Source organism: Salvelinus namaycush, chromosome 2, assembly GCF_016432855.1.
Source record: "Salvelinus namaycush isolate Seneca chromosome 2, SaNama_1.0, whole genome shotgun sequence".
Taxonomy (NCBI): Eukaryota; Metazoa; Chordata; class Actinopteri; order Salmoniformes; family Salmonidae; genus Salvelinus; species Salvelinus namaycush.
The window spans coordinates 4,779,181-4,791,447 of record NC_052308.1 but is presented as its reverse complement, the minus strand read 5'-3'; the positions used below and the strand labels follow the sequence as shown (position 1 = coordinate 4,791,447).

The 12,267-nt window shown below is 41.4% G+C and overlaps 1 protein-coding gene across 3 annotated transcripts; it reads right to left on the bottom strand.

Moving 5' to 3' along the window:
• Nucleotides 1-4,358: 4,358 nt before the first annotated feature.
• On the bottom strand, nt 4,359-6,234 carry LOC120024077 (E3 ubiquitin-protein ligase rnf168-like). 3 transcript variants are annotated; one of them, XM_038968199.1, is made up of 3 exons: nt 6,062-6,234; nt 5,292-5,828; nt 4,359-4,757 (listed from the first exon to the last, which is right to left on the bottom strand). In XM_038968199.1, exons 2-3 carry the CDS (start codon nt 5,615-5,617, stop codon nt 4,682-4,684), a joined length of 402 nt encoding a protein of 133 aa, XP_038824127.1. In that variant the 5' UTR covers nt 5,618-5,828; nt 6,062-6,234; the 3' UTR covers nt 4,359-4,681. The 3 variants fall into 3 exon arrangements, with proteins under 3 accessions (XP_038824127.1, XP_038824136.1, XP_038824144.1); XM_038968208.1 differs by having other exon boundaries at nt 5,292-5,806; XM_038968216.1 differs by having other exon boundaries at nt 5,292-5,801.
• Nucleotides 6,235-12,267: the final 6,033 nt, after the last annotated feature.

The following is a 12,267-nucleotide window of genomic DNA, read 5'->3' as shown; positions in this document are numbered from 1 at the left end:
TCAACTGGAAATTCCAGGTGATTCACGCCTGTCTATTCACAATGTCAGCTAAGAGCCACGCACAACAGACACACAAACAAACACAAAGTAAAAAGAACCACCAAACATTTGTTCTATAAAATCGTCACATAATTAAGCAGGAAATCTGGATGTATCTCCCAAATGAATTCCTATCATTAAAGGGCCAGAACAAGAGACTGAAAGAGCTTTGTCAAAGTCTTCTGATAGTTTCTAATTGTTATTTTTCTGCTTCCTGAAGTAATGAGTAAGCTGCACACTGAAACAACGTGAGCTAAATGACAGTAAATGATGAGTAATTCTGCTAGCCAGGGACGGTAACCAGCTCTACCGTCAGCCCTGTTTGGTAACAGAGTGACTTTGTCCCAAATGGAACCATATTCCCTACATAGTGCACTACTTTAAAGGCAAAGGCTCTGGTCAAAAGCAGTGCACTACATATGTAATAGGGTAGCAATTGGGACACACACAGGGACAACAGAGCTGCCTACTTCTCTGATAGACACCTCAAGGCTACAATTATCAAGAAAAGTAAAATAAACCAAAAAGGAGCCATAAAATATACATATTAAACAAAGTTTATATATACAGGGCTGTTGTCTCTTCATTATGGCCTATATAGACTGTTGTCTTCTCATTATGGTCTATATAGACTGTTGTCTCCTCATTATGGTCTATATAGACTGTTGTCTCCTCACTAGGGTCTATATAGACTGTTGTCTCCTCACTAGGGTCTATATAGACTGTTGTCTCCTCACTAGGGTCTATATAGACTGTTCTCTCCTCACTAGGGTCTATATAGACTGTTATCTCCTCACTAGGGTATATACAGACTGTTGTCTCCTCACTAGGGTCTATATAGACTGTTGTCTCCTCATTATGGTCTATATAGACTGTTGTCTCCTCATTAGGGTCTATATAGACTGTTGTCTCCTCATTAGGGCCTATATAGACTGTTGTCTCCTCATTAGGGTCTATATAGACTGTTGTCTCCTCATTATGGTCTATATAGACTGTTGTCTCCTCATTAGGGTCTATATAGACTGTTGTCTCCTCATTAGGGTCTATATAGACTGTTGTCTCCTCATTAGGGTCTATATAGACTGTTGGCTCCTCATTATGGTCTATATAGACTGTTATCTCCTCATTAGGACCTATACAGACTATTGTCTCCTCATTATGGTCTATATAGACTGTTGTCTCCTCATTATGGTCTATATAGACTGTTGTCTCCTCATTATGGCCTATATAGACTGTTGTCTCCTCATTAGGGTCTATATAGACTGTTGTCTCCTCATTAGGGTCTATATAGACTGTTGTCTCATCATTAGGGTCTATATAGACTGTTGTCTCCTCATTAGGGTCTATATAGACTGTTGTCTCCTCATTAGGGTCTATATAGACTGTTGTCTCCTCATTAGGGTCTATATAGACTGTTGTCTCCTCATTAGTGTCTATATAGACTGTTGTCTCCTCATTAGGGTCTATATAGACTGTTGTCTCCTCATTAGGACCTATATAGACTGTTGTGTTGTTGCTATACTAGTCAGCTAAGTCCATTGGATGTTTAAACATATTGGTCTCTAAATCCCTGTGTAACCACAGTTAGGGAGACTCACGAAGCCGAACTGAACTGATTGGCTCATGGGTTGACTGACTGACAACAAACACAACCCAAGACGTGTCAACTCATGTCGTCATCTGTCTGAAATGGCATTCTATTCCCTATACAGTATACTGTACTATTCAGTCCCTGGTCAATAGTAGTATACTATATACTGTACTATTCAGTCCCTGGTCAAAAGTAGTATACTATATACTGTGCTAGCCGGGCCCTGTTCATTAGTAGTATACTATATATTGTACCAGCTGGTCCCTGGTCAAAAGTAGTATACTATATACTGCACTAGCCGGTACCTGGTCAAAAGTACTATACTATATACTGCACTATCCGGACCCTACTCAAAAGTAGTATACTATATACTGCACTAGCCGGGCCCTGGTCAAAAGTACTATACTATATACTGCACTATCCGGACCCTACTCAAAAGTAGTATACTATATACTGCACTAGCCGGTACCTGGTCAAAAGTACTATACTATATACTGCACTATCCGGACCCTACTCAAAAGTAGTATACTATATACTGCACTAGCCGGGCCTTGGTCAAAAGTACTATACTATATACTGTACTAGCCGGGCCCTGGTAAAAAGTAGTATACTATATACTGCACTAGCTGGACCCTGGTCAAACGTAGTATACTATATACTGCACTATCCGGGCCCTGGTCAAAAGTAGTATACTATATACTGTACTAGTGTAACGGATGTGAAATGGCTAGCTAGTTAGCGGGTACGCGCTAGTAGCATTTCAATCAGTTACGTCACTTGCTCTGAAACCTAGATGTAGTGTTGCCCCTTGCTCTGCAAGGGCCGCGCCTTTTGTGGAGCGATGGGTAACGACGCTTCGTGGGTGTCAGTTGTTGATGTGTGCAGAGGGTCCCTGGTTCGCGCCCGTGTCGGGGCGAGGGGACGGTTTAAAGTTATACTGTTACACTAGCCGGTCCCTGGTTGAAGTAGTATACTATATACTATACTAGATGGGCCCTGGTCAAAAGTACTATACACTGTACTAGATGAGCCCTGGTTAAAAGTAGTATACTATATACTGTACTAGCCGGGCCCTGGTCATTAGTAGTATACTGTATGATGTACTAGCCGGTCCCTGGTCATTAGTAGTATACTGTATACTGTACTATCCGGTCCCTGGTCATTAGTAGTATACTATATACTGTATTAGCCGGTCCCTGGTCATTAGTAGTATACTATATACTGTACTAGCCGGTCCCTGGTCAAAAGTACTATACTATATACTGCACTATCCGGACCCTACTCAAAAGTAGTATACTATATACTGCACTAGCCGGGCCCTGGTCAAAAGTACTATACTATATACTGTACTAGCCGGGCCCTGGTAAAAAGTAGTATACTATATACTGCACTAGCTGGACCCTGGTCAAAAGTAGTATACTATATACTGTACTAGCCGGTCCCTGGTCATTAGTAGTATACTATATACTGTACTAACCAGCCCCTGTTAAAAAGTAGTATACTATATACTGCACTAGCCGGTCCCTGGTCATTAGTAGTATATTATATACTGCACTAGCCCGTCCCTGGTCATTAGTAGTATACTATATAAGGAATAGGGGCCATTTCAGACACAACCTGTCTGTCTATTTGAAGAGCTTTTTCATGGTTTCAAGACAGCCTAGTGACCAATGCAATAACTCACAGCATGTAATGAAACGTACACAAACAAAACAGACATGAGTTCCACCAAACACAGGAAGTTTGACATGGTATTTGGAGACAGGGAGATCATTCTCGCTAACCCGAAGCCTTTTCCTAACCTTAACCTCATTCTCCTAACCAGCAACGTTAATTCTCCTAACCTGCAACATTAATTCTCCTAACCTGCAACGTTAATTCTCCTAACCTGCTGTGTAAATTCTCCTAACCTGCTATGAAAAAGTCAATTCCAGTTATAGATCGAACTGATGTGTTTTTAGGGAATCTCATATGCTAGAATGCGTACAGGGTTCTCTGAAACATGATGACGACAGAGAGGGATTTCAGTCATGTACTGCACACACCACAACCAAGGACAGTGGAATGTTTTGGGTTTGTTTTGTGTTGTAGGAAATAGTAGTGTAGAATGTGTAGTGGATTAACACCCACAACTCTATTTGGGGGCCATAAATAGTTGGATATCGGACAGTTACTTTCCTAATGTAATGATAATAATAAGCAATTTCACAACTCTAAGACAGGGTTATTTTAAAGTGGATGTATTTATTAACCAATAAATATAATTCCAGTATAAAAAACATGTTCTTCAAACAGAACAGATAAATAAAACATGTCAAATGAGGATGAACAAATCCCACTTCCCTTATATGGGGGATTGGAAATGATGCAGACAATTACATTGATAAAAACAACACTCTGCAATATGAAACTGTTCTAAATGATGTAATAATAAATACTAAACATCCACTTCCCTTCACGCAGTAATACACCTTTTATCAAATCATTAAACACCTATTAGAAACATTGTTCACAGTATATTGTATTGTAAACGGCACACATTGTACAGCATACAGTCTCTAACCTTCACCCCTCTATCTGTCTGTCCGTCCGTCCATAACTTCCTTCCTTCCTTCCATAACTTACTTCCTTCCTTCCTTACATAACTTCCTTCCTTCCTTCCATAACTTCCTTCCTTCCGTTCTTCCATAACTTCCTTCCTTCCTTCCTTCCTTCCATAACTTCCTTCCTTCCATCCTTCCATAACTTCCTTGATCTTTCTTTCATCCTCAATCCATTTAAAATCTTATTTTTTATTCCCTTCCCCAATCCATCCTTTATTATTAATATTATAATTTAATCCTTATTTTACCAGGTAAGTTGACTGAGAACATTACACATACCCAAAGTCAATCAAACCCAAGCATATTAATAATTGGTTCAATCTTGCTTCATTATGGAAAATCACCGGTCGGTCCTGTTTGGTGAATTATCTTCATTACTCAATGAGTATCTCCTACTCTGAAATGGTCAAATCCAGTCTTCTTCTTCTCTGCTCTTCGTCTTCTCGGTTTACAGTACATTGTGCTTCATCCTCCTCAGGAAATTCTGTAGTTTGATCCTCAGGCCACAATGCTTTGATGGAGACCTGGAGGACAGGAGAGTAGGGGGAAATAAACAGAGTAGAGAGTAGAGAGTAGAGCGAGAGAGAGAGAGAGAGAGAGAGAGTAGAGAGAGAGAGAGTAGAGAGAGTAGAGAGAGTAGAGAGAGTAGAGAGAGAGAGAGAGAGAGAGAGAGAGAGAGAGAGAGAGAGAGAGAGAGAGAGAGAGAGAGAGAGAGAATTACAATTTAGTAATTTAACAGACTTCTGAACCTAAAAAGGAAGCTGTACTAGCTGCATAATACGATCAACGTAAGGAAACTGTCACCTAAAGTAATACCATCACAGTTCAACAATACAACTGATGAAGAGAGAGATCAAGACCAACAGATATAGTGATACAGAAAGGGAGAGAGCAGAGAGAGAGAGAGAGAGAGAGAGAGAGAAAGCAGAGTGCAGCAAAAGCAGAGAGAGAGCAACAGAGACAGAACAAAATGAGAGGAAGAGCAGAGAGCAGAGAAAGGTTTCTCCAGGTTTCTAAATCAGTCTATCAATCCATCCACCTTTGCCTGGGGTACTCACCATGTGTTCTGGGTAGTGGTCTGTGTCTGTCTGTTAGCTCCCTTCCACTCTTCCTCCTCCTCTTCCTGTTGTGTGTCTATTATCTGGTCCCAGATCTCAGTGTTAACCCACAGCGACCCCGACAGGGTGAGGCTGGGCACGGTGCAGGTGATCCAACGGCACAGGGGGCAGCAGACTGTCAGTAGGCAGCTCTGGAGCCTGGACATCGCCTGCAAGCACAGCCCACAGAATGTGTGCTTACAGTGGAGCATCCGAGGGATCTTCTCCCTGCGAGAGTAGGGCTGGAGGCAGACGCAGCACTCCATGTCCTCGCTCATCAGACCCATGGCTGGATGGCTGGGGTGTGGATGGATGGATGGATATACGGCTGGAGCACAGAGGAACTCTGGACAGAGAGTCAGTGTCTAGGCAGGAAGACGTGGGGTTTAAACGCTGGTCTGAGGTCAGTGTTCCCCTTGTGAATTCTAAACGTCCTGGTTTGGATTTGATGAGGATGAGCTGATCCTAGATCTGTGCTTAGGAGCGTAGGTCAGGAAGCTGCAAAAGACATTAAGATGTTCAATTAAATTAGATTACTTCATCACTGGCACTATGTAAACATATCTAATGTAATAACATATCTTAAATCAACAGGCTGTCAGGTTTTTCTGAAGACATGAAGAACAAAAATATCTTGAAAAATATCACACATTTATAACATCCATAGTTATCAGATATAGACAAACCTTTTCACTTTTATCATTATCAATGAGAGGCAATATTTTACTTACAGGTTCTGGAATATTTTCAGCACAGCGACCAACTATCCGACGATTAAACTTTGTGTGTGAGAGAGAAGAGTGTGTGTGCTCTTATTTTAAGCTTTGGGGGAGGAGACTAAATGGTGTTATTTTCCCAGAAAGGGCTGTCTCTCACCTCCTCTACTCTCAGGTGAGGCAGGAAAGTTCCATGGAACGAGTTAAGCACTTCAAGGTCACTTCTATAGCATAGTAGGTCCCTTCAGGAGAATTACCAGGGCCGTGTATTGACATTTACAGGGCAGGTGTTCATGTCTACAAAGGGCACGTACACTGAGTGTACAAAACATTAAGAACAGCTGCTCTTTCTTTTTACAAAAGGTGTTCCTAATGTTTGGTTCACTCAGTGTACGTCCAGTTTATGATGGATCAATCTTCTTTGTGGGGGAATTTTCACTAGAGAGGGGGTAGCACTTGTAGAACCCTTTCTGTGGACTTGTAGAACCCTTTCTGTGGACTTGTAGAGCCCTTTCTGTGGACTTGAATAACCCTATCTGTGGACTTGTAGAACCCTATCTGTGGACTTGTAAAATCCTCTCTGTGGACTTGTAGAACCCTATCTGTGGACTTGTAGAATCCTCTCTGTGGACTTGTAGAACCCTATCTGTGGACTTGTAGAATCCGCTCTGTGGGCTTGTAGAACCCTCTCTGTGGAATTGTAGAACCCTCTCTGTGGACTTGTAGAACCCTATCTGTGGACTTGTAGAACCCTATCTGTGGACTTGTAGAATTCTCTCTGTGGACTTGTAGAATTCTCTCTGTGGACTTGTAGAATCCTCTCTGTGGACTTGTAGAACCCTATCTGTGGACTTGTAGAATCCGCTCTGTGGACTTGTAGAACCCTCTCTGTGGACTTGTAGAACCATCTCTGTGGACTTGTAGAACAATCTGTGGACTTGTAGAACCCTCTCTGTGGACTTGTAGAACCCTCTCTGTGGACTTGTAGAACCCTCTCTGTGGACTTGTAGAATCCTCTCTGTGGACTTGTAGAACCCTATCTGTGGACTTGTAGAATCCGCTCTGTGGACTTGTAGAACCCTCTCTGTGGACTTGTAGAACCCTCTCTGTGGACTTGTAGAACAATCTGTGGACTTGTAGAACCCTCTCTGCGGACTTGTAGAATCCACTCTGTGGACTTGTAGAACCCTATCTGTGGACTTGTAGAATCCGCTCTGTGGACTTGTAGAATCCGCTCTGTGGACTTGTAGAACCCTCTCTGTGGACTTGTAGAACCCTCTCTGTGGAATTGTAGAACCCTCTCTGCGGACTTGTAGAACCCTCTCTGCGGAATTGTAGAACCCTCTCTGCGGAATTGTAGAACCCTCTCTGCGGAATTGTAGAACCCTCTCTGCGGACTTGTAGATATGGACTTGTAGAACCCTCTCTGTGGACTTGTAGAACCCTCTCTGTGGACTTGTAGAACCCTCTCTGTGGACTTGTAGAACCCTCTCTGTGGACTTGTTGAACCCTCTCTGTGGACTTGTAGAACCCTCTCTGCGGACTTGTAGAACCCTCTCTGTGTACGTTCCTGGTTATTGTAGTGTTTATGTACAGAATCATTTCAGTGGAAGCCATAACTCTTATAGATTAGAGACAGTGACACAGTTCAATGGAAGCAGTTGTTGAACTTCTCCTTAACCCTTTAATGACTCACTTATCTTACAGTATATGGTATACCTGTATATTGTGGATGACGTTTGTTATAGTTCATATGGATCCCAGGACTCCATGGAAATGTCAGGTGTTAATGAGTGAGTGGGCTATCCAGTAGTTTTACCATAAAAATCTGATGACTTGATGGATGAATGAAACACCAATCAGGAGAGTTTCAGGCTGCTGTGTTGTTATTGTTTTAAAGTCACGTGTTTCTAATAAAATCAAGTCACAAGTTCAGTGGAAACCTTGTAAACAACCTCCCAACCAGTCAATTAGAAAACAGTCTCCCTGTTGAAACTTGGAAATAAACCAGATTGATTATGAAATCACAATTTGTGACGGCTCTACTATTTGTTCAACTGGAAATTCCAGGTGATTCACGCCTGTCTATTCACAATGTCAGCTAAGAGCCACGCACAACAGACACACAAACAAACACAAAGTAAAAAGAACCACCAAACATTTGTTCTATAAAATCGTCACATAATTAAGCAGGAAATCTGGATGTATCTCCCAAATGAATTCCTATCATTAAAGGGCCAGAACAAGAGACTGAAAGAGCTTTGTCAAAGTCTTCTGATAGTTTCTAATTGTTATTTTTCTGCTTCCTGAAGTAATGAGTAAGCTGCACACTGAAACAACGTGAGCTAAATGACAGTAAATGATGAGTAATTCTGCTAGCCAGGGACGGTAACCAGCTCTACCGTCAGCCCTGTTTGGTAACAGAGTGACTTTGTCCCAAATGGAACCATATTCCCTACATAGTGCACTACTTTAAAGGCAAAGGCTCTGGTCAAAAGCAGTGCACTACATATGTAATAGGGTAGCAATTGGGACACACACAGGGACAACAGAGCTGCCTACTTCTCTGATAGACACCTCAAGGCTACAATTATCAAGAAAAGTAAAATAAACCAAAAAGGAGCCATAAAATATACATATTAAACAAAGTTTATATATACAGGGCTGTTGTCTCTTCATTATGGCCTATATAGACTGTTGTCTTCTCATTATGGTCTATATAGACTGTTGTCTCCTCATTATGGTCTATATAGACTGTTGTCTCCTCACTAGGGTCTATATAGACTGTTGTCTCCTCACTAGGGTCTATATAGACTGTTGTCTCCTCACTAGGGTCTATATAGACTGTTCTCTCCTCACTAGGGTCTATATAGACTGTTATCTCCTCACTAGGGTATATACAGACTGTTGTCTCCTCACTAGGGTCTATATAGACTGTTGTCTCCTCATTATGGTCTATATAGACTGTTGTCTCCTCATTAGGGTCTATATAGACTGTTGTCTCCTCATTAGGGCCTATATAGACTGTTGTCTCCTCATTAGGGTCTATATAGACTGTTGTCTCCTCATTATGGTCTATATAGACTGTTGTCTCCTCATTAGGGTCTATATAGACTGTTGTCTCCTCATTAGGGTCTATATAGACTGTTGTCTCCTCATTAGGGTCTATATAGACTGTTGGCTCCTCATTATGGTCTATATAGACTGTTATCTCCTCATTAGGACCTATACAGACTATTGTCTCCTCATTATGGTCTATATAGACTGTTGTCTCCTCATTATGGTCTATATAGACTGTTGTCTCCTCATTATGGCCTATATAGACTGTTGTCTCCTCATTAGGGTCTATATAGACTGTTGTCTCCTCATTAGGGTCTATATAGACTGTTGTCTCATCATTAGGGTCTATATAGACTGTTGTCTCCTCATTAGGGTCTATATAGACTGTTGTCTCCTCATTAGGGTCTATATAGACTGTTGTCTCCTCATTAGGGTCTATATAGACTGTTGTCTCCTCATTAGTGTCTATATAGACTGTTGTCTCCTCATTAGGGTCTATATAGACTGTTGTCTCCTCATTAGGACCTATATAGACTGTTGTGTTGTTGCTATACTAGTCAGCTAAGTCCATTGGATGTTTAAACATATTGGTCTCTAAATCCCTGTGTAACCACAGTTAGGGAGACTCACGAAGCCGAACTGAACTGATTGGCTCATGGGTTGACTGACTGACAACAAACACAACCCAAGACGTGTCAACTCATGTCGTCATCTGTCTGAAATGGCATTCTATTCCCTATACAGTATACTGTACTATTCAGTCCCTGGTCAATAGTAGTATACTATATACTGTACTATTCAGTCCCTGGTCAAAAGTAGTATACTATATACTGTGCTAGCCGGGCCCTGTTCATTAGTAGTATACTATATATTGTACCAGCTGGTCCCTGGTCAAAAGTAGTATACTATATACTGCACTAGCCGGTACCTGGTCAAAAGTACTATACTATATACTGCACTATCCGGACCCTACTCAAAAGTAGTATACTATATACTGCACTAGCCGGGCCCTGGTCAAAAGTACTATACTATATACTGCACTATCCGGACCCTACTCAAAAGTAGTATACTATATACTGCACTAGCCGGTACCTGGTCAAAAGTACTATACTATATACTGCACTATCCGGACCCTACTCAAAAGTAGTATACTATATACTGCACTAGCCGGGCCTTGGTCAAAAGTACTATACTATATACTGTACTAGCCGGGCCCTGGTAAAAAGTAGTATACTATATACTGCACTAGCTGGACCCTGGTCAAACGTAGTATACTATATACTGCACTATCCGGGCCCTGGTCAAAAGTAGTATACTATATACTGTACTAGTGTAACGGATGTGAAATGGCTAGCTAGTTAGCGGGTACGCGCTAGTAGCATTTCAATCAGTTACGTCACTTGCTCTGAAACCTAGATGTAGTGTTGCCCCTTGCTCTGCAAGGGCCGCGCCTTTTGTGGAGCGATGGGTAACGACGCTTCGTGGGTGTCAGTTGTTGATGTGTGCAGAGGGTCCCTGGTTCGCGCCCGTGTCGGGGCGAGGGGACGGTTTAAAGTTATACTGTTACACTAGCCGGTCCCTGGTTGAAGTAGTATACTATATACTATACTAGATGGGCCCTGGTCAAAAGTACTATACACTGTACTAGATGAGCCCTGGTTAAAAGTAGTATACTATATACTGTACTAGCCGGGCCCTGGTCATTAGTAGTATACTGTATGATGTACTAGCCGGTCCCTGGTCATTAGTAGTATACTGTATACTGTACTATCCGGTCCCTGGTCATTAGTAGTATACTATATACTGTATTAGCCGGTCCCTGGTCATTAGTAGTATACTATATACTGTACTAGCCGGTCCCTGGTCAAAAGTACTATACTATATACTGCACTATCCGGACCCTACTCAAAAGTAGTATACTATATACTGCACTAGCCGGGCCCTGGTCAAAAGTACTATACTATATACTGTACTAGCCGGGCCCTGGTAAAAAGTAGTATACTATATACTGCACTAGCTGGACCCTGGTCAAAAGTAGTATACTATATACTGTACTAGCCGGTCCCTGGTCATTAGTAGTATACTATATACTGTACTAACCGGCCCCTGTTAAAAAGTAGTATACTATATACTGCACTAGCCGGTCCCTGGTCATTAGTAGTATATTATATACTGCACTAGCCCGTCCCTGGTCATTAGTAGTATACTATATACTGCACTACTCAGTCCCTGGTCATTAGTAGTATACTATATAACGAATAGGGGCCATTTCAGACACAACCTGTCTGTCTATTTGAAGAGCTTTTTCATGGTTTCAAGACAGCCTAGTGACCAATGCAATAACTCACAGCATGTAATGAAACGTACACAAACAAAACAGACATGAGTTCCACCAAACACAGGAAGTTTGACATGATATTTGGAGACAGGGAGATCATTCTCGCTAACCCGAAGCCTTTTCCTAACCTTAACCTCATTCTCCTAACCAGCAACGTTAATTCTCCTAACCTGCAACATTAATTCTCCTAACCTGCAACGTTAATTCTCCTAACCTGCTGTGTAAATTCTCCTAACCTGCTATGAAAAAGTCAATTCCAGTTATAGATCGAACTGATGTGTTTTTAGGGAATCTCATATGCTAGAATGCGTACAGGGTTCTCTGAAACATGATGACGACAGAGAGGGATTTCAGTCATGTACTGCACACACCACAACCAAGGACAGTGGAATGTTTTGGGTTTGTTTTGTGTTGTAGGAAATAGTAGGGTAGAATGTGTAGTGGATTAACACCCACAACTCTATTTGGGGGCCATAAATAGTTGGATATCGGACAGTTACTTTCCTAATGTAATGATAATAATAAGCAATTTCACAACTCTAAGACAGGGTTATTTTAAAGTGGATGTATTTATTAACCAATAAATATAATTCCAGTATAAAAAACATGCTCTTCAAACAGAACAGATAAATAAAACATGTCAAATGAGGATGAACAAATCCCACTTCCCTTATATGGGGGATTGGAAATGATGCAGACAATTACATTGATAAAAACAACACTCTGCAATATGAAACTGTTCTAAATGATGTAATAATAAATACTAAACATCCACTTCCCTTCACGCAGTAATACACCTTTTATCAAATCATTAAACATCTAT